The 27815-nt window shown below is 38.8% G+C and overlaps 4 protein-coding genes and 1 long non-coding RNA gene across 5 annotated transcripts; all 5 read left to right on the forward strand.

The window, feature by feature from the left end:
• Nucleotides 1-7545: 7545 nt before the first annotated feature.
• LOC138139218 (cathepsin B-like cysteine proteinase) lies at nucleotides 7546-9017 on the forward strand. The gene is made up of 4 exons (XM_069059423.1): nucleotides 7546-8012; nucleotides 8059-8265; nucleotides 8319-8544; nucleotides 8592-9017. The coding sequence occupies exons 1-4, from the start codon at nucleotides 7677-7679 to the stop codon at nucleotides 8921-8923; spliced, it is 1101 nt and encodes a 366-aa protein (XP_068915524.1). The 5' UTR covers nucleotides 7546-7676; the 3' UTR covers nucleotides 8924-9017.
• Nucleotides 9018-11876: 2859 nt separating this feature from the next.
• Nucleotides 11877-12398, forward strand: LOC138137854 (uncharacterized). The gene is made up of 3 exons (XR_011161898.1): nucleotides 11877-11946; nucleotides 11998-12169; nucleotides 12264-12398. It is a non-coding gene; the product is annotated as an uncharacterized lncRNA (long non-coding RNA).
• A 500-nt stretch (nucleotides 12399-12898) lies between these two features.
• LOC138138608 (cathepsin B-like cysteine proteinase 3) lies at nucleotides 12899-14171 on the forward strand. The gene is made up of 4 exons (XM_069058595.1): nucleotides 12899-13305; nucleotides 13352-13558; nucleotides 13612-13837; nucleotides 13885-14171. The coding sequence occupies exons 1-4, from the start codon at nucleotides 12967-12969 to the stop codon at nucleotides 14169-14171; spliced, it is 1059 nt and encodes a 352-aa protein (XP_068914696.1). The 5' UTR covers nucleotides 12899-12966.
• Nucleotides 14172-20074: 5903 nt separating this feature from the next.
• Nucleotides 20075-21415, forward strand: LOC138137975 (cathepsin B-like cysteine proteinase 4). Its single transcript, XM_069057603.1, has 4 exons — nucleotides 20075-20487; nucleotides 20534-20743; nucleotides 20797-21022; nucleotides 21070-21415. The coding sequence occupies exons 1-4, from the start codon at nucleotides 20149-20151 to the stop codon at nucleotides 21378-21380; spliced, it is 1086 nt and encodes a 361-aa protein (XP_068913704.1). The 5' UTR covers nucleotides 20075-20148; the 3' UTR covers nucleotides 21381-21415.
• A 2565-nt stretch (nucleotides 21416-23980) lies between these two features.
• On the forward strand, nucleotides 23981-27136 carry LOC138138609 (uncharacterized). Its single transcript, XM_069058596.1, has 8 exons — nucleotides 23981-24869; nucleotides 24917-25132; nucleotides 25179-25407; nucleotides 25454-25750; nucleotides 25865-26184; nucleotides 26231-26452; nucleotides 26506-26734; nucleotides 26781-27136. The coding sequence occupies exons 1-8, from the start codon at nucleotides 24600-24602 to the stop codon at nucleotides 27080-27082; spliced, it is 2085 nt and encodes a 694-aa protein (XP_068914697.1). The 5' UTR covers nucleotides 23981-24599; the 3' UTR covers nucleotides 27083-27136.
• The last annotated feature ends 679 nt before the right edge of the window (nucleotides 27137-27815 follow it).

Raw genomic sequence — 27815 nt, forward strand, 5'->3', positions numbered from 1 at the left:
TAGAGGAAACAAAACCCCTCAAACAGAGAGAGACCCTCGCGGTAAGGTCAAGAATTTACATTTACAGCAAACTGGAAAAAGCAAACAAAAAAGAAACGCGACAAATATTTGTTGACAGAGCTATCTAAGAACACACTTCAAAATGGGATGGAAAAGTGGTAACAACCAATAACACATACATAAAAAATTTTAAACCATAGTCCGGTCGACCCTAGCATATTAGAGCCGGTTCATCGACAAGGGGGGCGCCCTGAATAATATGGAGGGCGCCCCGGGACTAAATGTAGTAGATCCCTAGCTAAGGAAAAACCCACGGAGACACCTGAAATATAAACACATTTGGTTGCTACCGGGATGGAAAGTGGAAACTTTGATTAAAGTGTTGAACAATAACTAATAGGTACTTATCACACCAAAAGCGTCACTCGGAATAATTAAAAGGGGATCAAAAATGAGGGAGTGCGCTTAAAAAGTGAAAGCCACAGACCCACGCTAAAACTTGTTGCCCTTTTTCTTTTAGGAACGTTAGTGAATTGTTACATCTGAGTTTACAAAAAAAAAACGTGAGCCGTACGATTTTATAAAATTTGCAAAGCTAGAACCAAGCTGCCTTACGCTCCTTCGCAAGCTTATAAATATTAAAAGCGTAATACATGGGGATGGTCGAGATAATTGTGGCTTTTGTAAAGCATGGTGGAAACCCACGTGCGACCCATTTGTGTCTTATTATTGTTAAACTACATTTCGCGCGAAGCAGAATTAATTTTAGTACCCCAAACACATACCTAGTACAAAAACAGAAGCTGGACAGCAACATTTAGCACAGTTCAATAATTAAAAAAACAACTAAAATCGCACAATTTGAACACAGAAGAATACACCGTACTTCTGCACTACTCTGCAGTCAAGATAAAAAGTGTCTCCAAAAAAAAACATGGTCGTTCATCCCCTGTCGACTTTCACCCCCGCCCCCAAACGAAAGGCTAAATAACCCAGGACGATCCTTACCAATACGCATGCGTTAGTAACTCGGGTCCTCGGGTGCTTTGTTAGGTGCGTTTTGTTGGGTCATCCAGATTGAACGGAATGCATCCCACCAACAAAACGGCTTAAAATTTTTGACAGTTTTGTCATAAAATCCCCACTTTCTAACATTCAAACCGACCATTCTATGTAGTTTAACGGAATGAAAAGTTTCGTCGGAGTCGGTTTTGTGCACCAATAAAACGGTCGTTCCATCATAAACCGATTCCGGTTATGTACCAACAAAACGTACCTGTTGTTACATGTACCGCATGGTACTGTACCGCGTGCTGTACGTAAGGCAAAGAACAGTAGATGAGTAGAACACAAACTAAAGATATAATTATGCTTTTAGAATCTTTTGATAGGTCTATTATTGTATTCAATTTGGAGTCGTTTATGGCTATCTATTAAAGCACTCGTAGTTTAATAGATCTCTAAGAAAATTTTTATCAATATTTCAGTGTATTATTGTCATTTACAGCAAAAAACTTCCAATATTAATCTTCAAACTCTACTTTTTAACATATGTTGCAGATGTAGTTGCATCCGTTACCTTGAATTACCAATTACATAATACAAAATTCCCTAGAATTTGAAAATTTAATTTTTTAATTTATAAATTAAAAAAAAAATAAAAAATAACATAAAAAACTCGCCTACGGGTCGTTTTCTAGACCTGGGATTCGTGCGCCAAATCAACCCTTATAAAACTCGTCCAAAAATTTCATCACAGTTTTTTTAGCAGCAACATCTAAAATCGTTTCCTCGGAAACGCATACGCCTTGAGGCAGGCGTGTGTGATTGGTTATCTTAAAATCGTTTTCATTTTAAAACTAATATACTTTTCACGTGTGTTGTTGTAGAATCCTATAATTTTGCGCGTTATTTAAATTTGACGTTCGCAAATTTATTGTTTAAAAATTAGAACAACACTTGCGTATATAATAAGAAACAATACAATAAAAGACCTTTTTTATGTAGTAAACTCATTTATACAGGGTGTCCCAGAACTCGTGCGTCAGCTGTTAGCTGTGAATTTTATATTTAATCCAACAAGGATTCTACAACAAACGTGAAAAGTATATTAGTTTTAAAATGAAAACGATTTTAAGATAACCAATCACACACGCCTTCCTGAAGGTAACTCTACTAAATGTATGCGTTTCCGAGGAAACGATTTTAGATGTTGCTGCTAAAAAAAACTGTGATGAAATGTTTGCACAACGAGTTTTATAAGGGTTGATTTGGCGCACGAATCCCAGGTCTAGAAAACGACACGTAGGCGAGTTTTTTTATGTTATTTTTTAGATTTTTTTAAAATTTTTAAATAAAAAAATTAAATTTTAAAATTCTAGGGAATTTTGTATTATGTAATTGGTAATTCAAGGTAACGGATGCAACTACATCTGCAACATATGTTAAAAAGTAGAGTTTGAACATTAATATTGGAAGTTTTTTGGTGTAAATGACAATAATACACTGAAATATTGATAAAAATTTTCTTAGAGATCCATTAAACTACGAGTGCTTTAATAGATAAAGTCCATTCAAAAATCAAAAAACCACCAACGTCGCATTTTCTTCGATAATTACTATCGGCAACCCTGTCTAGTGTAAAATTTGGTGAGACTTTTAATTTTGAGGTTAAATGTTTATTAAGTGTCTTCTTTTTCTGGGCATGTTTAAGTAAAAATAATAAGAATCAATAAATAAATGAAACGTGCTGCTAATAAAACAATATGAACGAAATTCAAAGCAATTGAATTTTATTTTGAATCAAATAAATGTCATAATTTATATTCACCAACATAGTATGAAAAAATATCTACCTAGGGTTATTTAAATTTTACCAACCTAAAGCAACAGGTGGTGGTTTTTTGATTTTTGAATGGACTTTAGTCATAAACGACTCCAAATTGAATAAATACAATAATAGACCTATTAAAAGATTCTAAAAACATAATTATATTTTTAGTTTGTGTTCTACTCATCTACTGTTCTTTGCCTTACGCGCAGCACGCGGTACAGTACCATGCGGTATGTAACAACAAAGCACCCAAGTTACTAACGCATGCGTATTGGTAAGGATCGTCCTGGGTTATTTAGCCTCTCGTCGCCCCCAAGCGGTTGCCGACGTTACCGACACCCGTACTTCTATAGTTTTTATTGGCGGTTAGTTTGAATTCAAAAGCGGGTATCTCAACTTCCTGAAGATATTCAGTATCCGCGATTTACATAAACTTACTTCAAGAAAAATTTGTCTTAATCTGTATGGAGTAACTATGTATTCTTTTTTCCGTAAATAATTTTGACAGTAATTTACCAAAATTCGCTGACTTAACCCAACAAATTAATAATTTTTTTGGCAAAAGCTGTCCAATTTGAAAATCATGGCATGTCATATTTAAAAATCGTCAAGTTTTAAATTAGTATTTTAAAATAAAAATAGCACCTTTAATCTTATTATTAGCATCATTTCAAGCGCAATAATTGTATCTTTCTATTGATACCATTACCTTACCTGTAAGTTCAATTGGCGAGCAGGAATCAGCAAAAACGTTCAATACAATGTTAATTGCCTATGTTCGAGTTTGAGAATGCACAGACTGTATAATTATAGCTATTTATGTATTAAGGACATAATCAGGAGATTATGGCACGAGGGAATGTTTAAAGTCCGAGGAACGAGGGCTTTTAAATTCCTGAGGGCCATAATCGACAATTATGCCCGTGGTAAGTACTGTCGCGAGCAATAAATTTTGGTCGTCAATGTCACTCTTTGACGCAATGGGAAATGCTCCATTGTAAAACGGTCATAAACATCATAACCTATCATCATGTTGAATGGCATTAATTGTCATTTTTTCCTTATTTTTTTGACACTTTGTTGACATGGGCAGGCAGGGAAATTTTTTTAATTTGTGACAATCTAACCAAATTTTGAAATGACATTGACGACCAACATTTATTGCTCGCGACAGTACAACGTTTTATTCTATTTTATAATTTCTAAAAGATTCAAACAAATATTTCATATTCCTTAAAGGAAATCAACTAAAAGTTGTGTCCATGCAAATTTATAATACGGGGTGATCAAATAGGACTGTTTAAGTTGGTAACACTGAATTGTATTTTAAATCGTATAACAGGAGTAACTCTCGGTTGTTGATGGCTTGTCGTTGTTAATGCTATACCTACATCAGATACTTGTCAAATAAACCAACAAAACATATCCAGGTGCAGTGTTATAAATAACCGAATTAAAAAATTTTCTTAATTGTACTACCAACTTAAACAGTCCTTTTTGATCACCCGGTAGTTATCCCCCAATTTCATAATCAGTCTAAAGTTACTGTAACATTAAAGTTTACCATTTACCATAGAAACATATTGTTGAAATAATCCATTAAAGTCACGTTAAGATAAAGTCGACTTTAAGTTTATTATGAAACTGGCCCTTAGCTATTTTGATTTTGTAAGGGTTACTGTGTATATGTATAATGTATGATTTTCTTTAATAAAATAATGTTTGATAGGTACCATTGTTCGAATAATTAAACCAACCGTTGCTTGGCAGATTTTTGACAGATCTGTGCCATAAAGGCCAATTTATGCCCTCATTTGAGGGCGTATAAAGACGATTATTTACTAAAATAGAATAAAAGGAATATTCAATTACTTTAGGGATTTCATTATTTGGTGTTAAACTATCACATTTTTCTTGAAAAAAGACCAAAGCGGTGGGTGGTACTTTTTTCGTCAATGTAGTTTACTGATGTCACTTAGTATAAGAGTTTCATGCTTTACAAGGATATGTTCTTCAACGTAATTGACAACTTGCAACCATGCTTCCTAGGACAATTTTTCATTGTTGGTTTTGACACGAATTTTACTTGTTTTTTTTGTGATACCTACGTATTAGCTATAACAACTTCTGTGATATTTAGCGTCATAAGCAAAGCAAAATACGGTGCGATCAATTAAAAAATAAGTCGAGTCGGCGTGTTACCTATGGCAACCCATGCTATAGCATAGGCTCCAAAGCAAACTCGATTTATTTTTTAAATGATCGCTCGGTATTATTTCTCCCCGACTATTGAAGAATGAATGCATTCTTGTTGGATATTCAACGAAAGAATGATATCAATTCCACATCCGGTGAGAGAATTTGCTAAAACCCACGGCCAATCCATCCCTGCATCCCTCGTATTTACATTCTCTAACCCGCAGATCGCTAATCAGATGCGTTTCTGAACAATAAGTCGCGCAACGCGTAGCAACCGTTAAATGAGGCACAATTTTAATTGGCAAATAGTAAGAGTGTAACAATCCTTTGGGTATCGGTATGGTCGTGGGTCGACAGCTGCAGCACCTCCCGGGTTCGGGCCTTACGTTGGGGAGCTCGTCGTAACCTCCTGGTGACGTATCGGTCCTCTCGCTGGACGGTACTGGTGACGATACGCTTGGGATGTTTGGGAAGGGTTCGATTTCGATGCAACGCAGTGAGGAAAACACAAACTTTATTCAATAAATAGATAAAGAAACAACAAGATGGGGCTGAGTGCGGGGGTGAGGGGAGGACTTTCGTCCGACTCGTCCACCTGGGGAGCGTTCCGCAGCGGAGCTACTCAAGGTCGGGGTAGATGTCACGAGGGCGCTGTCTAATTGGAGCTAAGAGTGATCGTCCGTCCAGCTTGTCCGCCGGGGGAGCTTCTAGGGCAGAGCCATTCAACGTCCGGGTAGATTAAACAGAAAAATGAAAGTTTTTGGAGTTGCACATTAAAGAAAGATCTACAAATCAAAATTTATTAAAATAATATTTTTTATTTTCTGTTTAATTTATCATCTTAATAGTAATAAATTATATTAGTAGGTCTTAAGTTGTATTAAAAATCTTTAAATTGGTGAAAAGAAATACCTATATATCAAAATATAATTTAGACTTCTCTGCAGCGAGTGTAAGTGGCCCAACTGAAGCTGGACGGGGCTCGTATACCTGTTAACAGGATTATACCCACAGTCAAAATATAAATTATACCCATAGCTTCGGGTGGAAAGGAGGTGGTGAAGGGAAGCGGTCGAGTTTGAATCCACCTACCGGTCAATAGACATAACAACAATTGTGCTTGGACATCAACCCTTCTTATTTCTATAAGGAAATTGAAATCTGTAAAGGGAAGGATAGAAGGTTGGTGTATTGCCTACACGCCAACTATCAGAGTGTGAAACTTCAAAGCCATCTTGCGTTTGTGAAACGTAATATTTTTGGGTATTGTAAGTACAACCTTAATTTACTCTTTTTACAGCTCTGTATTTGGTTTTCGTGTCACATTTATTTAATCTGTGCTCTCACCCTCCTTTTTAGTTTTACTCGTATGTATTTTAATATTTCTGCGGGAACACCGTTCTCTCCGGTATCCTTATCATTTTTATTTTTGTAAGTCCTTCTTCTGTCTCTTGCACTGTTGATTCCTTCACTGCTTCTTGTTCGTTACCAATGTTATCACCTTAGGTCTCCAATTTCTCTACCTCAGGGCTACCGATATTTAAGACTTCATCAAACTACATCCATACTATATACACTTACCTCTTTAGTTTCTCTTCCAATTTTCCTATCAATTCCCGGTTGTTCTTTCTCGGATATGCATCCTGGTTTCTTGTTTCGCTCTCGTCCTTGATATCGCGTATCTTTTTTGGTTTTCGTCTGTCTGTCTATTTAGTACGATTAATCTTGCTTGATTCCGTTCTTCTAGTTCTCTTTTTCACTTCGCCGTGAACAAATCCTTATTATCTATCGACCTTCTAGCTTCTACATATTCTTGGAAACTTTCCTTCATCACTTTTGTTACCTGGTCCAATTCTTTCTGAATATCCTCTTCCTGGGGTCTTGTCCTGAGTTTCTTGTCCATCTCTTCTTCTATTTTCTTTATTATTTCGTTTTTCAGAAGTTCCTCCGTACTTTTGCACATTTTGTCTTCTTCTCTTTTAGTAGTTCTTGCTTCAACTTTGTTATCACTAGCATGCGGTTGCATCCGCTCCGCTGAAAATTCGTACCATCTTAAATATTCCTGGGTAGTCTATTTTCTATTAATAAATGATCCATTTGATTTCTTCTTTCACCATCTGGCAAGATCCATGTTTCCTTGTGTATGACCTTGTGCTAGAATGTTATAGGTACCTACTTTTGATTTTTATGTTATTTTCTTCCGCGAATTGTATAATTACTTTTCGATTTTCATTGCTCACCTCATGTTCTTTCCCTATCCTTGCATTCATATCTCCTATTCAGATTTTTACATCGTACTTCCGTATTTTCTTCCATACTTCTCCTACCTCATCATAAAATTCATATTTGACTTCTAATTTTATCTTCTGTGGTGCGTGGACCTTAACTAAAATAATTTTCCTATATTTTACTTGCAATTTTATTTTACATATCTTATCTACATAAAAATAAGAAAACAAATAATTTGATAGTAAAAAGATTTGACAGAACTCCAAATGATAAAATATAGATACATTTTATATCAAAAAACAGTTTTGAAAGTTGTAGTAAAATTACCTAAGTGGTTTTTGGACTAGATTAAATTTTAAAGAGTGCTACCTTCGAAAAAACAAATAACCCTGTCATCTGGTCATTCTATTTAAAAATGTTCACAAATCTTGTACTGATTTTTGTAACAACCATCGCACTTCCAGATTCGGCAGCTCCGTTCAGCACGAGCCAATCCGAAAATATCATCCAAATCAACAACATGCATACAAGCTGGGAGGCTGGACCCATTCCGGAAGACACCATCGAGGAGATTTTGCAAAGTTTGCGCGGACGTGTCGACACAACTAAAATAGAAGAATTGAGCACTCTCAACCACAGGAGCTCGCTTTTCCCAGACCTTCCGGACTCCTTCGACGCAAGAGAAAATTGGCCGCATTGCAAAGACATAATAGGCACAATCACAAGGCAAGGTGATTGCTCTAGTTGCTGGGTAAGATATTTACAGAGTGGCGAAGAAACATAATAACCAGATGTAGGCTCACTCCTCCGCTCGCGCGATAAGCGACAGAATATGCATCGAGTCGAAAGGCACCACTAAAGTAAACATATCTGTGGAAGACTTGGTGACATGTTGCAAGACGTGTTCGCCAACAAATGGTTGTGAAGGTGGTATACTTGGCATGGCTTACAAGTACTGGATCGATGAAGGTATCGTGAGTGGAGGTCCCGACGTAGAAAACACTGTATTGTAGATTTTTTCCACAAATTATCATTCCACTGGTTTTAATTTTCCAAGGGATGCAAGCCGATGAGGTCGATATTCACGAAAGTAGCTCCTGAATGCCAAAAAATTTGTACCAACAGCAAATATGAAAAGGACTATGACCAAGATAAACACTACGGTCAACTGTATTATCAAGTGAAGCAAAAAGATGTTCTTCAAATCCAAATCGAAATCATGACACACGGTCCTGTCAGTGCAATTATGGAAGTGATGCAAGATCTAGTTTTCTACAAACAAGGTGATTTTTCCGTTTCCCCCTTTTCCAAATAATTAATTAGCCTCCAGGAGTGTATCGATATAGTAAAGGAAATTATACAAATCTTCATGGTGTGAGAATCTTGGGATGGGGTGTGGAGAACGATACCTCCTACTGGTTAGTTGCTAACAGTTGGGGCACAGAATTTGGAAAGCTAGGCGGTTTTCTAAAAATTGTGAAAGGTGAGAACCACATGAAAATAGAAAATTGGATCGTAGGAGGTAGGGTAAATGCGACACTCGGTCCTCGAGAATTTTTGACTCCTGGAAGATCCAACGGAGGAGTCGAAGAAGTTTCAAATCTCTTACAGCTAAATTTTGTGGTGTTAACATTGATTGCTTTAGTATTTAGTATGCAATAATGTCAAAGTGAAAGTTAGACAGGAAATGTATGTATTTATAATTTCTTGTGAATTGTTATTTGTCAAAGAAAAAAATAAAACAGTGTTTGGTGTATGATGAATTTATTATAATTTTATACTTTCCTTTTCTTTAATCAACTTAAGCACATAACATTTTTGGTTTTGATTAAATTTGGTCTCTTAAAGTGATCTTACATGCCGGGAGAAAGAATATCGACAAAAACATTTTTGATGACGGAAAACGCCTTGATGGGATGACTTTAGTACCGTGGATTAAAGGTCAACCTTTGGTTTGGGACGTTACTGTCGTAGATACACTTGCAGACAGTTACGTTTGCCGCTGAAATGGCTTGCAAACGCAAACATAGCAAATATAGTTCAATTATTTCGTCAAACTACATATTTAAAGGTTTAGCCTTTGAAACCTTAGGCCCTTGGTGCAAAGAAACAATAGATTTCATTAATGTCATCGGAGACCGACTTATCGCGGAATCAGGGGATTCAAAATCTAAGAAATTCCTTTTTGAGAGGATTTCCCTTGGCATCCAACGTGGAAACGCTGCAAGCATTCGGGGCACTTTTCCAGATTCCGCATTATTATCGGAAATTTTCGCATTGTAAATTAAAAATGTTATGTAATAATTAAATAAATAGATTTTTGCAAGTTTATTTGAAATTAGTTTAGAAATATTTTGAAGAGTGCTGTTTTAGAAAAAGACGTTAACAACGAAGCCGTCATTTTTTCGCTTTATTTAAAAATGTTTAAAAACATCGTGTTAATTTTTGTAATTACCATCGTGTGTTCAAATTTAGTAGCATCGTTGAACATCAGTCAGTTCACGGCAGCTGGACAGCTCGACCCCTTTCTGAAGATGCCACCTTGAGATTTTGAAAAGTTTAAGCGGACACTTTGACACAACTGATGAGGAAGAATTGAGCACTCTTAACCACAGGAGCGCGTATTTCCAAGACATTCTGGAATCCTTCGACGCAAGAGAAAATTGGCTGCAGTGCAAAAACATAATAGCAAATAATAGGCATAATCACTAGTCTTAGGACAGCATAGTCCCGGACAAGTCGACCAGTACAACTTTGCGTAACACTCCGCTCACATATAAACACGATTCAGCTGGTTCGCTTTAAATAGCAGGCGAACCAGCTGAATCGTGTTTATGTGCGAGCGAGGGATTACGCAAAGTTGTACTGGTCGACTGTCCGGTACTATTTTGTCCTAACACTGATAATCAAGGTACAGTTAATTTCAAAATTATCAAGTACACCTAAAAAATCAAGAAGTCGATTTACTACAGTTTTTTCCATATGTAAAGTTGCTTTTTTGAAATTTGAGCGTCATATTTTTTATATAGATTAGGCATGTTTGACAACATAAAATGTCGCTGATCTTTATATAGAACACCATCATATTGTCTGTTTTATCCTCTGTACGGTGCTCTTCGTGATGTTATAATACTGGGCTACCCTCCGGATCGAGAACCCTTCCAATTTGGAAACCATGAGCGCTTTCGCGTTTTCGGTTAGATTAGTCATTTTGTCTGTCAAAATTGACATTGATCATTGACAAAAAATGTAAGTGCATTTCACACTGTAGAAAATTAGGTGCACTCTATAATTTTGAAATTAACTGTAGTTGTGGCAGTTGCTGGGATATTAACCGAGTGTTGCAGAAATGTACACTTGCTTTGAAAACTTTCCCGTACACCTATTTTTCGCTGTATTAAATCAGGGTAGTAATTAATCAACTCTGACATTTAAACTTTTGAAAAGTCAAAATGCCTCGACTGACAGAGCAAGACAAAGTTTTGATGCTTTCCAAATTAGAAGAGGAGTGGTCCATAAGAAGGGTTGCTACTCATAATGGCCTAAATAAAAGCACTGTTCTTCAAGTAAAGAAGAGGTGAGAACAAGAAGGGACCGTGAGTAGAAGACCGATCATAATTTTTTCTAATTGCTGTCAATGTCATCTTTAAACTGAGAATTACCCGTTCACACTGCTTAAATTTTGCAAAATCGTTGTTACTTGATTTTTAATGAGTACGCGATAGTTTTGAAAGCAAGTGTACTAACCAAACGCAGGCTCACGCCAGCGCTGGTGTCATTACTGAGAGAATATGCATCGAATCAAAAGGTGCCACCAAGGTGAACATTTCTGTGGAAGATTTAGTGATGTGCTGCAAGACGTGTATGAGCACCAATGGCTGTCAAAATGGTAAAATTGACAAGGCTATCGGCTATCGAGCACTGGGTCAGCAAAGGTGTTGTCACTGGAGGTCTTCAGGATACAAACATCGTATGTATTGTAAATTTTTCCGAAATACTTTAAAATCTTTCTTTAAATCTTCTAAGGGATGCAAGCCCATAAAGCCGATTAACACGAGGACACCACCTGCATGCAAACAAATTTATACCAACAGCAACTACCAAATACACTACAACAACGATAAACATTTCGGTGAAACCTCCTACAGAGTGCAGAGGAAGGACATCGTACAAAGGCAAATTAAAATAATGATGCACGGTCTTGTCATGTCCAACTTTGATGTGATGAACGACTTCGTCTCTTATATTGTAGTTTCAATTTGGTTGTAGGTCGTAAAATTTTATGGTACTTTAAGTTAAAGATCTTGCGGGGCTTATAAATCCTAGTTTACCACTAGCAGGTAATATTTTAAGCAGGGTTGTATTGTACATTTGGTATATTTGCATTGTACGGCAAACGGCACGCGCCGCTTCCCAACCTTTTCAAACCCAACCATTGTGCCCGTTAATCGTTCATAATATCCAATAAAATTTTACAACCTACAACCAAATTGAAACTACGTACTAAAGTATATTTTTCCTGGCAGGCGGTTGCGCGCGCTATTTACAAAATCCTGCAACGAAATGCGACCTCCCTATTGGTTTTCTACCCTATTCCACTAACCAATAGGGAGGTCGCATTTTGTTGCAGGATTTTGTAAATGAAGTGCGCAACCGTCTACCAGCAAAAAGTATACTATAAGAAGGTAATTTGCAGTTTTGCTTTTGAGATGAATGAGACTGGAAGTACTTTTCAGGGGTTTAGCGACATCTGCGAGGAGATTTTTTAGGTGTTCACACTTTCAGAATTTTGGAGTGGGGCGTAGAGAACGGCACCAACTATTGTTTGGCTGCCAACAGCTAGGGGCCAACATTTGGAAAGCTAGGCGGCTTTGTAAAAGTCTTGAGTGTACGGTTCCAACGGGAAGGGTAAGTGCGAAATTCAATGCTCGTGAGATTTTGATCACGCCAGACAATGGAACGATGTTTCCAAGAACCACCGATTGATGCCGAAGAATTTCAGGTTTCTTGCTAATCAATTTGGTGGTGTTTACCGTGATGTCATTTGCGTAGGAAATGAAAAAACTGTGAATAATCAGGAATACTGTTACAGACTTTTGTAAAATGTTAACTTAAAAACAAATAAACAATGATTGGTGCTCGTTTTATTTGTTGTAGGGTTATTAGAAATGTTTATTACATCGTAATTAGCAAAAAGTACTAAAACCTATAATAATTCCAAACAATATTACATTATTATGTTGGTACTCCAAAGAAAAAGATCTTTAATGAGTCCACTGTCTTGCTTCCTTTACTCATTCCTTTATCTATCTTCAGCTCTTCTTCGTTATCTCAGTAGACTGCTACTCCTATTTTCTTCTGCGAATTGTATAATTACCTTTCCATTTTCATTTCTCACCTCATGTTCTTTCCCTATCTTTGCATTCATATTTCCTATTAAGATTTTTACGTCGTACTTCGATATTTTCTTCCATACTTCTCCTACCTAATCATAAAATTCATCTTTGTCCTTCATATCTTTGTCTTCTGTAGGTGCGATTTTGACAGGGACCCCAAATGATAAAATACTGATGAATTTTATATCAAAAAACAGCTTTCAAAGCTGTAGTAAAATTACCTAAGTAGTTTTTGCACTGGATTAAATTTTAAAGAGTGCTACCTTCGAAAAAACAAATAACCCTGTCATCTGGCCATTCTGTTTAAAAATGTTCACAAATCTCGTACTGATTTTTGCAACAACTATTGCACTTCCAGATTCGGCAGCTCCGTTCAGCACGAGTCAATCCGAAAAGATCATTCAAGAAATCAACAACATGCATACAAGCTGGGAGGCTGGACCCACTCCGGAGGACACCATCCAGGAGATTTTGCAAAGTTTGCGCGGACGTGTCGACACAACTAAAATAGAAGAATTGAGCACTCTCAATCACAGGAGCACGCTTTTCCCAGATCTTCCGGACTCCTTCGACGCAAGAAAAAAATGGCCGCAGTGCAAAGACATAATAGGCATAATCACACGCCAAGGTAGTTGTGGCAGTTGCTGGGTAAGATATTTACAGAATGGCGTAGAAACGTAATAACCAGACGTAGGCTCACTCCTCCGCTCGCGCGATAAGCGACAGAATATGCATCGAGTCGAAAGGCACCACTAAAGTAAACATATCTGTTGAAGACTTGGTGACATGTTGCAAGACGTGTTCGCCAACAAATGGTTGTGAAGGTGGTAGTCTTGACGTGGCTTACAAGCACTGGATCGATGAAGGTATCGTGAGTGGAGCTCCTGACGACGAAAACACTGTATTGTAGATTTTTCCCACAAACTATCATTTTACTCATTCTAATTTTTCAAGGGATGCAAGCCGATGAGATTGAGATTCACGAAAGTAGCTCCTGAATGCCAAAAAATTTGTACCAACAGCAAATATGGAAAGGACTATGACCAAGATAAACACTACGGTCAACTGTATTATCAAGTGAAGCAAAAAGATGTTCGTCAAATCCAAATCGAAATCATGACACACGGTCCTGTCAGTGCAATTATAGAAGTGATGCAAGATCTATATGTCTACAAACGAGGTGATTTTTCCGTTTGCTCCTTTTCCAAATAATTAATTAGTCTCCAGGAGTGTATCGATATAAGCTAGGAAATTATTCAAATCATCATAGTGTGAGAATTTTGGGATGGGGTATAGAGAACGGCACTTCCTATTGGATGGTTGCTAACAGTTGGGGCACAGAATTTGGAAAACTAGGCGGTTTTCTAAAAATTGTGAAAGGTGAAAACCACATCAACATAGAAAATTGGATCCTAGCAGGTAGGGTAAATGCGACACTCAGTGCTCGAGAATTTTTGACTCCTGGAAGATCCAACGGAGGAGTCGAAGAAGTTTCTGTTGAGAAAGGCAATTAAAGTAGGTTTATATTGTGTTTTGTTTTAGTCTCTAAGGTTTCTATGTACAACAAAAATAACAATTAATTAAAATAAAACCTTTTCAAGAGTTCACACTCACAACAGGTTATGGGCCCAGTGAGCGCAGTTCGCGACGAGTAATAAGAGTCATAAGTAAATTAACGAACTTAAAAATACGCGTAATTTGTTCTAACAACGTTCGATGGCCGACGACAAGAATAAGGTCCCTCTCTTCGACGGATCGAATTTTTCGAATTGGAAATTCCGCATGGAGACTCTGCTTGATGAACTCGACCTCCTGGACATCCTGGAAACACCGATGAATGCATCAGTGGAAGCCGTTGATGCCTCAGATATCACGGCACAAGATAAAGTAAAAAAGAAGGAGCAACTAAAGAAAAGGGATAAGAAGTGCAAGTCCCAGATTGTCCAACGAGTGGCCGACAGTCACTTGGAATATGTAAAGGACAAGGAAACTGCATTTGAAATTTGGACGGAACTGACAAATACATTTGAACGTCAAGGTTTGGCAGGTCAGTTACTACTACGAAAAGAGCTTCTGTTGATGAAATATAGCCCCGCGAAGGAAACGTTGGAGGCTCATTTTCTCAAATTTGATCGAGTCATGCGTGATCTACGATCGACTGGTGCCAAGATGGAGGAACAAGACATCGTGTGCCATTTGCTCTTAACGATGCCTGGTGAATACGACTCCGTCGTCACGGCCCTGGAGACGCTCAGTTCAGAAAAACTCACCATGAGCTTTGTGAGGACTCGTCTGCGCGACGAGGACATGAAACGGGAAGGCAAGCAGCGGAAAAGCAAGAATGAAACGCAGCCACCTTTGGCTTTTGCCACACCGGAAGGAACGAAACAGAAATGGAAAAATGAACGAAGATGTCACAATTGTGGAAAATATGGTCATTATCGTTCAGAATGTAGACTAAATAAATCAAGAAGTGAACATCAACAAAAACAATTCAAAAGTAGGAATGCTAACGTAGCTACAAACAGTGCGTCAGATGAAGGCGAAAGTGAATTCTCAAATGAACACAGTTTCTCGGCTTACCTGAGTGGAAATGTGAAAAGCACGGTTTGGTGCCTTGACTCGGGAGCGTCCGAACATCTGGTAAAAAATGGCAACCATGTCAGTAATATACAGAAACTGGATCATCCTGTGTGCATTAAAATTGCCAAATCAGGTGTCACACTCAAAGCGGAAACATTTGGAGAATTTCGAGGCAAATCTGTTGTTGGAAATAAAGTCTACAATATTTATATTTCAAAAGTCCTTATCGTTCCAGGATTAAAAATCAATCTGTTATCAGTGCGGAAACTTGAGATGCAAGGACTTGCTGTTGTCTTTAAGCAAGGTTGCGGACGGATTCTCAAGGGAGACAAAATTATTGGTGTCGCACAATGCAAGAACAAACTGTACGAGCTCAAACTTCAGGAAAATGTTGAGGTGGCAAATCTCAGCAAGACTGACGGAAGTGGGAAACTTTGGCACCACAGGCTCGGGCATATAGGAAACAGCAAACTGCAAAAACTGTCACAGATTGTGGACGGGGTGACGATCTCTGCGAAGAATGCTGAAACTTCACCGTGTGACGTATGTGTAGGTGGAAAGCAAACGAAACTCCAGCACAAGGAAAAACGACCACGAACAAATAGACCACTGGAACTTGTACACAGTGATCTACTTGGACCTGTCACTCCAGAATCTCACGACAAAAAGAAATACATCTTAACCTTCATTGATGACTTTACACATTTCACTGTCGCCTATCCCATAAGTTCAAAAACTGAAATCCCTCGTTTTTTTAGAAAATATGAAGCCATGGCCACAGCTCATTTCAACCTTAAAATATCACGCTTCAGGTCTGATAATGGTCGTGAGTACATGACGAACGCACTCATGGAGCACTTCGAAAAACAGGGTATCCAGATGGAATGCACGGTTCCTTACACACCGGAACAAAATGGGGTCGCAGAGAGGCTGAACAGGACTATAGTGGAGAAGGCGAGATATATGCTGCTGTCCAGCAACTTGCCAAAATCGTTTTGGACGGAAGCAGTCACCACAGCGGCTTTTCTGATAAATCGCTCTCCAACTGTAGCACTCGAGAACTGCACTCCGGCGGAAAAATGGTTTGGCTTTAAACCTAACCTTAAAAAGGTACGAATTTTCGGCTGCTTGGTATACCAACATATTCCAAAACAGTTAAACCCGAGGAAATTTGACACTCGAACACGGAAATGCATTCTCCTAGGCTACGCACCAAACGGCTACAGGCTCTGGCTGTTGGAAGAACGAAAAGTCGTAGTCGGGCATGACGTCATCTTCGATGAGGCTACGTTTCCATCACCCTATGGTAACGCTAATACGGCGGATCGGGAGGAGGATACGGAAGAAGAAGATGCGGAAGAAGAGGACACCGAAGAAAAGAAACTCGAAAATGAAGAACCCGATGAAGATGAAGAGGAAAATTGGAATGATGCGACGGAGACTCCGGGAGCGAAGACTCAAAAATTCACACCGACGCAGACAAGCTTACCAAGACGCTCTAGTCGAACTAAAAGGAAGCCCGAGTACTTCGACGAGTACACTGTCATAGCCTTGAACGCCGAGGCCTATGTGGACGAGGCACCCCTGGACTATGAGGATATCAAGAACCTAGAAGACAGAAAAAAATGGTACCAAGCTGTGTTGGAGGAATTGCGCGCATTGGATATTAACGAAACGTGGACTTACACGAAATTGCCACCTGGAAAAACGGCTATCAACAACAAGTGGGTGTTTCGACTGAAAAAGGACGCCAACGGAGAACCACAACGGTACAAGGCGAGGTTGGTGATAAAAGGTTGTTCACAAAAAAGGGGGATAGACTACGACGAAGTATACGCTCCTGTGGCAAGGTTGACAACCATAAGAACACTTCTCTCAGTAATCCACGAAAACAACCTACATGCGATGCAAATGGACGTGAAGAACGCCTTTCTTCACGGAAAACTGAAAGAAACAATCTACATGAAAGTTCCTGATGGAATCAACGGAAAAGACGGACTCGTGTGCAAGTTAAATCGCTCACTATATGGTCTTAAACAAGCACCTCGTGTTTGGAATGAACGGTTTGATACATTTATTAAAGGGATTCACTTCAAACAATCCCCACATGACCGTTGCCTGTATATAAAGATACAAAACGGCACAAAAATCTACCTCCTGCTGTATGTAGATGACATAATTTTGGCTGGAGACGACAAAACGACGCTAGACCAGGTTACAGCCGCTCTCAAAAGAGAATTCTCCATGTCCGACCTCGGAGAATTGCGGAACTTTCTTGGAATAAGTATCACCCGGAACGACAACGAGATGGGACTCTCTCAATTCGGATATATTAAGAAATTGCTGACTCGATTTGGCATGCAAGATTGCAAGGGTGCAAAAACTCCGATGGATGCAAAAATTCAACCCGAGCAAGTTGAACCTGCAGATTGCATCGTTGATACAAAACCATATCGCGAATTAATAGGGTGTCTGATGTATCTTATGCTTTGTACGAGGCCCGATTTAAGTGCTGCTTTAAATTTTTACAGTCGCTTTCAAGCAAACGCAACCGACAAGCAGTGGGTTGAGGCGAAGCGTATGCTCCGATACCTGAAGGATACTCAACATTTTGGGCTGATTTACCGCAGGCAGACAGCTCCAGTCCTCGCAGCTTACGCAGACTCAGACTGGGCAGGATCCTTAGACAGAAAATCCACTACGGGATTTTTACTGCAAGTCCATGGAAACGTCGTCTGCTGGTCGACGAAGAAACAGAACACGGTGGCTCTCTCATCCACGGAAGCGGAGTATGTCGCCTTGGCATGCGCTGCTGCTGAGCTTGTATGGCTCAGAAATCTCCTCCGGGACATGCACGTCACCTACGAGGATTCCACCATCATGTTCGAAGACAACCAATCCTGCATACACTTGCTGAGCAAGTACGAGCACCGAAGGATGAAACACCTAGACGTCAAGTACCACTTTGTCCGGGATTTGGCAATGAGCAAAATCATCGATGTCAAGTATATACCATCGAATGAGCAGAGGGCGGATATCTTGACAAAAGGATTACCACGAACTTCTTTCGAAAAATTAAGATTGCTTATTGGAGTAAAAGAAACTCAAACTTAGATACATCCATAAGTTTCTTTTTTGAGAGTAAAATTACTTTTGTTTTCGCCACTCAACATTTTTTGTTGCTATTGTCGAAATGACCTATTGTAATTGTTGTAATATTAACGTAGAGATTATTTGCATTATATAGAGCTTTAATTGTGGGGGAGTGTTGAGAAAGGCAATTAAAGTAGGTTTATATTGTGTTTTGTTTTAGTCTCTAAGGTTTCTATGTACAACAAAAATAACAATTAATTAAAATATAGTATTTTACATTACAAGCCAGGTAAAATGGTTTTTACTGGCGAATGGAGGATATAACTGACGAGTCGAAGACGAGTCAGTTACCTCCTTGAGCCAGTAAAACCAGTTACCTGGCGTGTCTTGTATAATATTTTATTTGTTACTAAATTGTAAACAACCAAATAAAGGTCGAATAAAATTTAAAATGATCAAATTCTGTTTTCTTCCAAATTATTGCTCAAAACTCAGAAACCTTAGAAGTACAATTACTATGACAACGCGCCGTTTGTTCAAATTGTTTATTTCCGTCAAGATTTTTTCTCAAATGAACGTGCCAGAAGAAATCAAAAAGGAAGCTATAAACGTGGCTTCCAGTTTACTGCCAGCGAAGTCTTTATCAAGATATGAACGAGAATAGGAAGAATTTAAAAATTGGCAGAAAAGCAATAACGTAACTGGTGTAACGGAAGACGTTCTTTTGGTGTATCTTCACCAACTATCAGAAAAATTTAGCCCCAATTCTTTGTGGTCGAAATGGTCCATGTTAAAAAGCTGCCTGGAGATTAAAGAAAATGTTGAAGTTCGTAGGTTTGTTTTCTTATTACAGACGTTATCAAAAAAATGATATTTTAACTTGACATTTGTATATTTCATAAGGTAATTGCCTTTCTCAAGAGAAAAAATGAGCGTTACGTTCCGAAGAAGGCAAAGGTTTTAACAAAAGAGCAAGTGGAAACATTTCTTGTTGAAGCTCCTCATGAAGTCATGACCATTGGTTGTTATATAGTGATTGCAATTTTTGGAATTTTTGGTGCTTGCCGGTGTGAAATTGCTAAAAAAATGTTTCCTGGGCGAAACTCAACAGATGCGGCTTCCACTTCGACAAATGTAGCTTCTACTTCGGGAGGTGCTACAATTAATTGTCCAATGACGAGCGAATTCACTTCCGCTTCAGGAATGTTCGACATTAGCGAAAATTCTAATTGTACATTTAATTTTAATTTGTATGAAACAAAGAAATAAAAATGTTCAAATGTTAAAAACGCTATCTTTTCCAAATTTCAAATTTCTCTACTAACTTGTTAAATTCATAACTGGTCTGCTGTCAATTTAACACTACTAGCCAGTTAAAATGACTTTTCAACGTCAAGTGACAGTTCGAATAAATGACGTTTACAATTTAGTAACAAATAAAAACCTTTTCAAGAGTTCACACTCACAACAGTTTCAAATCTCTTACAGCTAAATTTTGTGGTGTTAACATTGATTGCATTTAGTATGCAATAATGACAAAGTGAAAGTTAGATTTATAACTTCTTGTGAATTGTAATTTGTCAAAGAAAAAAATAAAATAGTGTTTGGTGTATGCTAAATTTATTATAATTTTATACTTTCCTTTGGTTTTCATTAAATTTGGTCTCTTAAAGTGATCTTGCATGCCGGGAGAAAGAATATCGACGAAAACATTTTTGCAAGTTTTTTTGAAATTAGTTTAGAAATATTTTGAAGAGTGCTGTTTTAGAAAAAGACGTTAACAACGAAGCCGTCATTTTGTCGATTTATTTAAAAATGTTTAAATACATCGTGTTAATTTTTGTAATGACCATCGTGTCTTCACATTTAGCAGCATCGTTGAACATCAGTCAGTTCGATGTGTTCGCCCAAGAAATCAACAACATGCACGGCAGCTGGACAGCTCGACCCCTTTCTGAAGAGACCATCCTTGAGATTTTGAAAAGTTTGAGCGGACACTTTGACACAACTGAAGAGGAAGAATTGAGCACTCTTAACCACAGGAGCGCGCATTTCCAAGACATTCCGGAATTCTTCGACGCAAGAGAAAATTGGCCGCAATGCAGAGACATAATAGGCACAATCACACGCCAAGGTAGTTGTGGCAGTTGCTGGGTAAGATATTTAGCGAGTGTTGCAGAAATGTAGTAACCAAACGCAGGCTCACACCAGCGCTCGTGTCATTAGTGACAGAATATGCATCGATTCGAAAGGTGCCACCAAAGTGAACGTTTCTGTGGAAGATTTACTGACATGCTGCAACAAGTGTGCCTTCCAAGGAAATGGCTGTATAGGTGGTAAAATTGGCAAAGTTTACGAATACTGGATGACAGATGGTGTTGTGACGGGTAGTCCCGACTCTGAAAATGCTGTATTGTAAATTATTCCCAGAAATAATAATTTCACTCTATTTCATTTTTCAAGGGATGCAAGCCGCTGACATCAGTATTCACGAAAGTAGCTCCTGCTTGCCAAAAAGAGTGTACCAACAGCCAATACGAAAAGGACTATGATGAGGATAAACACTACGGCCAACTGCATTACCAAGTGAAGCAAAAAGATGTTCTTCAAATCCAAATCGAAATCATGACGCATGGTCCTGTCAATGCACGTATGGACGTAATGGAGGATCTGCCTCTTTACGTAGAAGGTGAATTTTGCGATTGCACGTTTTACAAATAATGAATTAGTCTCTAGGAGTGTATCGATATTCGAGGGGAAAATTGGTGAATCCTCATGGTGTGAGAATTTTGGGATGGGGTGTCGAGAATGGCACTTCTTATTGGTTGGTTGCCAACAGTTGGGGCACCGAGTTTGGACTGAACGGCTTCCTAAAAATTGTGAAAGGCGAGAACCACCTCAAGATAGAGAGTGCGATACAGGCAGGGAGGGTAAATGGGAAGCTGAGTGCTCGAGAATTTTTGATTACTGCCACCGATGGAGTCGAAGGAGTTTCAAGTCTTTTGCTGCTATATTTTGTGGTGTTGATGGTGGTTGTATTTACCTAAAGAGGAATAAACGAATTAAAAAAAAGTCATTAATCCTCTTGCTAGTTTTTTGATACAAAATTATTTTCCAGGCAGTTTTCCTCTCACGATTTACAGAAAGGAATCTGTTCGACCCACCAACAGGTGGACATCAAAATTTTTCTTCGAATATCTCATCTTCAATTTCATCTTGTTTTTTCGGCTGAATGTTGGTTTTTTACAATTGAAGTGTCCTATGCCTTGGTATTCCAAATGATTTTGAATTTGTAGGTTTCAGCTTAACAGCATTTCGGTAAAATTTATTGCTGTAAGAGAGGAAAAGATAGATCTTGAGTAGTAGGAAATAATTTTTTAGGAGATATTAAAGACGTTGGCAAAATGACATCTAGGTCCAAGTGGTTTTCTAAATTATATACAGGCTGTTTGATGAAAAACGCCTCAACCCATAACTTTTTATTTATTACCCGATTTCAATGAGCAAAAAAATCAAAGATATGGTTTTTCAAGCGCTAGTTTTGAAGTTTTGTGATCGCTCACTGTCACTCACTATTTTGTCATTGTCAGCTGTCAGTCACTGAAAGATTTTTCTAATTCTCGTATTGGAATTTTACTTCAGTCAAAGTATATTAGGTGTCCAGGTCAAGGTAATTATGTGTAGCCTGTTTTATACGATAGCTACTGTTAATAAAATTTCATGGAGTCCTGTATTCTGAACAAGTATCCTGTCCAATTAAAAAAGATTAAAAAAAGCATCTCGAAAAGAGGAATCCAACAGTGCAAGCTTCAATGGAATGCTACATTTATTAAGGGAGACGTGGCAAAATATTTCTCCATATTTGTAGACAAAGAATCATTTTTTCATGTTTTCTTCATTTTTCTCCAAAACGAAGGGGCCAACGGTAAGAGAGCAAAGAGAATTTTTTAAAAGTTTTCTTCATTTTTGTCGAAAACGAAGAGAGCTACGGGTCCAACTGTTAGAGGTCAAAAGGAGCACCTTCAAAAGAGGAATCCAACAGTATAATGTTTGATCTGCAAATTTGAACAAAAAATAATTATATTTTTTAGATTTTTTCACTTTTCACCCAAACCAAGAGGGCTGCGTGTCCGACTGAAATAAAGTAAAAGAAGCAACTTGACGAGGGAAATTCAACGGTGTTAAGCTCAATGGAATATAATACTTAGTAAAGGAGCAATGGTCAATCAAATCTTCAAATTTAAACTGAAAGTGAAATCATTTTTTATAAGTCTTTATTTTTCTCCAAAATCCGCATCCATTCTTGCATTCTAATCTTCTTAGATGGGAATTTGAAAACCCTAACGTAAGAAGACGTGCTTGAAGCATAATTTGACTTGCAATTGGGTACGCAACATTTGTATGGCATGTTTATTTTTTCAATAACTGAAATTAATTGCACAATTAATTATCTTGTCAAAATGATTTTTGAATGAACCACCTTCCTAAGGAAGTGCCAATATTTTTGAAACTCATGGAATAGCCAGTGTTCTGGCCTGTTAAAATCACGGCCTCCTAGATTCATAAGAGGCTCGTCTCTTATAAGAGAGTCTCTTAGGAGGCCGTGGTTAAAATAAAGTCCATTCAAAAATCAACAAACCACCACCTGTGGCTTTAGGTTGATAAAATTTAAAAAACCTTAGGTAGATATTTTTTCATACTATGTTGGTAACTATAAATTATGACATTTATTTGATTCAAAATAAAATCCAATTGCTTTGAATTCCGTTCATATTGTTTTATTGGCAGCACGTTTCATTTATTTATTGATTCTTATTATTTTTACTTAATAAACATGCCCAGAAAAACAAGACTTTATTCTCTACGCATTTAATAAACACTTAACCTCAAAATTACAATCCTCACCATATTTTACACTAAATAGCGTTGCCGATAGTAATTATCGAGTGAAATGCGACGTTGGTGATTTTTGAATCTGGCTTTGATTCTGAATGGTCAATTTTAGTGGGCGGAGCAGATAAAAAGTTATAACGGCAATACTATAGTAATTTTTATTACTTATACGTAGCACACGTTACTTAGTAACTGAAGGAAAGAACTCGCTCGAACACTATTGTTGATTTTTTATTTTTTTTTTTATTTTTTTATTTTTTTTTTTAATAGCCTTTCCCCTTTCACCACTACGGGCCTATCAGGTACCTTGCGGTCGGCTTTTTTCTTCTCTTTTTTCCTATGTGGTGCGGCGGGGCTCCGGGGTACTTTCCCCGGCTACCCACGCCCACCCTCTCTTCTCCTTCCTCCTTTTTCTGGACGCCACAACACGAATACAAACACAAACATCCATGGGAGGCCCATCCGGCCTGGGATTTGAACCCTGCTGACCTCGCGGTGGTGTCGGAAGAGTGTCGCTCTTCCTTCCACCACCCTACCGTCAGCCCCTGAAAGACATACACACACATCCATGGCCCGGCGGAGGTTCCTCCCTTGGAAAAAATCCTCCCCCTTCGGTGAGATTCGAACCCACTAGCGCCGGGACCGCGACCTCGGAGCACTGTGTCCGACAGCCATGCGGCCACCGAGCTAAACATTTCTGACATTCGAATTGTCTTAATGACATTTTATTTTTTAGAACCTAAAACAATAATTGTGCACTTGACAGCAAAATTCTAACCTTAACTTTTTTACGTGGCAAATGTGGATAAAAAGTTGTACAGATTGAATCTGGCTTTGATTCTGATTGGTCAATTTTAGTGGGCGGAGCAGATAAAAAGTTATAACGGCAATACTATAGTAATTTTTATTACTTATACGTAGTACACGTTACTTAGTAACTGAAGGAAAGAACTCGCTCGAACACTATTGTTGAATTTGAAAAATTCATAACTAAAAAGCTATTGCACCCTAAATATTTTTCTGAACGTTTTTCACCTCCATTACGATTAAGGAAAATACCCTTTAAATTTGATTCGCCAGTTCTGGGACAGCCTGTATGAGGGAAGGGTGCCATAGTAATACTCTCATACTGGAACATTTTTGTCAACGATATTTTGAAGTATATTAGAAAACAAATGTTTAAACTTTCAGGGAACAATTTGAGACAGATTTCTGATAGTGATAAGTTCTATCATTGCGACTAATTTGCCAACACTGCAATGTGTCCTAGCAGCTCGACACGTCTCCACTTCTGACAGATTCGCATTTTGACATCATCCACATGTCACTATTAATCTCCACCTCACTTATTTCTAGTCGATCCCATTTGTGACATGAAACACCTGTCAATTTTTGGGACGATGTTAATTTTGTTCTTGTGCCGTCTATCCGACGGTATCATCTACGACCGTCTTGCCAGAGATCCCCTCTTTCACAAGCTCAGACAGAAATTAATTGAAGCTTTGACTAGCGTCAACAGAGCTTTGAAAGTTCCTCACTACCCAAATATATCAATTCCGAAGCACTTCGACGCGCGAGAGAAGTGGCCCGAATGCGAATCTCTGCGGGTCATCGTGGACCAAGGCGCTTGCGGTTCTTGTTGGGTAAGAGATCAACATGTGTCAACGTAAACTGTGACAAGCTAATCTAGGCGGTGTCTTCGGCGTTGATGATGTCCGATCGATTCTGCATCGCCTCGAACGGAACCATGAAATTTAGGTTCTCGGCCGAAGAACTGATGACTTGTTGTCCCTTCTGCAGCGACGACGCTTTCGTCACCACTTGCCGCACCGGAGGCAACGCGGCCAAGGCGCTGGTCTACTGGATCACAAATGGCGTTGTTTCTGGAGGACATCTGGATTCCACCGTAACGACATTCATTCCTTTTTCTTTAAATATCCTTTCTGTTCTAGGGGTGCAAACCGTACTCGAATCATTCGTTCTACCACGCAAGAGTTAAACCCTGCCGCCAGGTTTGCTCAAACGCCAACTACCCCGCTTCGTACCAACAGGATAAACGTTTCGGGAAAGATCCTTTCTACGCCACCAGCACAAACCAAATACAGAAGGAAGTTATGACCAATGGACCTGTTATCATCCTCATCAACGCAACCTCTCATTTGTTGTCCTCATACCAAGACGGCAAGTCAACAATCTTGACCAGGCTCTTTTTCATTGTCATTTGCAGACATTTATCAACATCCTCCTAATGCCTCTTTGGAAAGTGCTGAACCCCATATTGTCAGAATTGTAGGTTGGGGTGAAGAACGCGGTGTACCCTATTGGATCATAGCCAACACTTGGGGACCAAATTGGGGCAAACTGGGTGGGTTTATGAAATTATTGAGAGGCAAAAACGAGTTGGGTTGCGAGAACATTGCTATTTTTGCCAAAGCGAATTTAGAGGCAACATCTGCAACAAATTGTTTGTTCCCAAACAAGTTGGCATCTGTCTGTATTATATGTCTTGTACTTCTCTTTTATTAAAACGAACAAAGCAACCAGTTGTTATTGATGTTAGCTGGATACGTTTCTTGGCCAGTTATTGATGGTCACCTTGACACCCTATTTCACCACTCTTGGTCTTGATCAATTCTAGTCAACTGTGACACCCTTTACATAAACATGAAGTACACGTCAGCGTTTTGCACGTTGTTAGTTACGTTTTCGTGTTGGTCGCGCGATGGTACCGCTTTGTACCAAGACGCTCCTCATCTTAATTTGCCCAAGAACAGTTTCTTCTACAGGCTGAGAGTGGAGTACATTGAGATTATAAGATCTAGCAGGGAAAGAAGTGCGCCACTTCCGAGGTCCTATCCAGCCACTGTAATTCCGAAGAATTTTGACGCGCGAGAACGCTGGCCCCAGTGTGAGTCCTTGCGGAACGTCGCCAACCAAGGACTGTGCGGTTCCTGTTGGGTAAGTTCCCACCTGATACTGCGACAATTTCCCCAAAGAATTCTAGGCTTTGTCTACGTCGCTGTTGATGACGGATCGATTGTGCATCGCTTCCAACGGAACCGACAACTTCCGCTTTTCAGCCGAAGAGTTGCTGACATGTTGCCCCTCCTGCAACGAACGACGTGACTCCCCCATCACTTGCGAAAACGGAGGAAATGCTGCCAAAGCGCTCATCCACTGGGTGCGAAATGGAGTTGTTTCCGGGGGAAGTTTCCAATCGGAAGAAGTGAGACTTTCTTCTGGATTGTTTTAAGCCTGGCTGACGTGGGGCGGTTTCAGGGATGCAAACCCTACTCGAAGCAATCGTTCAAGCAGGGAAAAATTTCGTCATGTGAAAAAATTTGCACCAATAGCAAGTACACCGTTTCGTACGATCACGACAAACGCTACGGAGAAGAAGTTAACTTTGCCACCGATATTGAACAAATCCAGCTGGAAATCATGACAAACGGACCTGTTCTCACTGTGATCAATGTGACTTTGGATCTGGTGAACTTTCGCGGAGATGGCGAGTGGACAAATTGCACGTTTCCATTTTGAATTTTTATTTGTAGGAGTTTATCGACACCCTACACAAGTGTCATTCAAAGAGGCACAACCCCATGCTGTTAGAATTATAGGCTGGGGCGAAGCAAATGGTGAACCTTACTGGATTATAGCCAACACTTGGGGAAAGGATTGGGGCAGGTCCCGTGGGTTCTTGAAGCTACTGAAAGGGAGAGACGAGTTAGGGGCTGAAAGTATTGTCATTTTTGCCAAGCCGGCACTAGGGACATCATCCTCTCCGGACCGTTTCTGTGTTAGTGTCGAGTTGTTCAGTTTTTGCTTTGTATTTCTTGCGCAATTATTTTATTAATATATTTGTAAAATGTAATTTTCAGAAAGAGTGACAATAAAAACATCAAAATTTTCTACATTGGTGGTGTACAATACAATAAATGAAAAATTGTAAAAAAAAATTCCAGGCAATGGAATGGTCCGAACTTTTGACGTGGACACCCGTTATATTAGGCGGTTCCAACTTTAGTTAACTGATCTCTTCATGGTTTTGATGGTGCCAACATCGTTGGTGAATTAATAGTCGGTGGTTTTGGTAAATATGTATATACAGGGTGTTTTCGAAGTTGACGCGTTCCTTTCAACATGTGATAGTATGCGTTGTTCTAAAGAATTTTAGCCAAAATCACCTTAGTAAAATGTGTACCGTATGAATATACAATAAGTTAATTTTTTTGAAATTTTTGAAACCGGTCCTGTTCAAATTTGCGCTGATTTGTTAGAAATTGGAATTGACAAAAAAAAAATCAAATGAGCATGGACGTTAATCAAAACCACTGTCAGAGTTGTCATCTAATTAGTCGAAAAGGCTTTATTATTAGGAAAATAATGAGCTCACAGATATGTTGCAAATGCATGGGCAATGTTATCACGTTATCAGAATGCATCTGCAGGGTCCAGAGAGTATTGCAAAGCGATTTCCGGAAAGACACCATTCTGGGCCAGGTTAGTTATTAATCTAGCACAGCGGAGAAATGGACAGGACCGGCCTTAAAATTTTAGAATACAATAAAAATATACAATCAATTATC

The sequence above is a fragment of the Tenebrio molitor genome, chromosome 9, assembly GCF_963966145.1.
Source record: "Tenebrio molitor chromosome 9, icTenMoli1.1, whole genome shotgun sequence".
Lineage (NCBI taxonomy): Eukaryota > Metazoa > Arthropoda > Insecta > Coleoptera > Tenebrionidae > Tenebrio > Tenebrio molitor.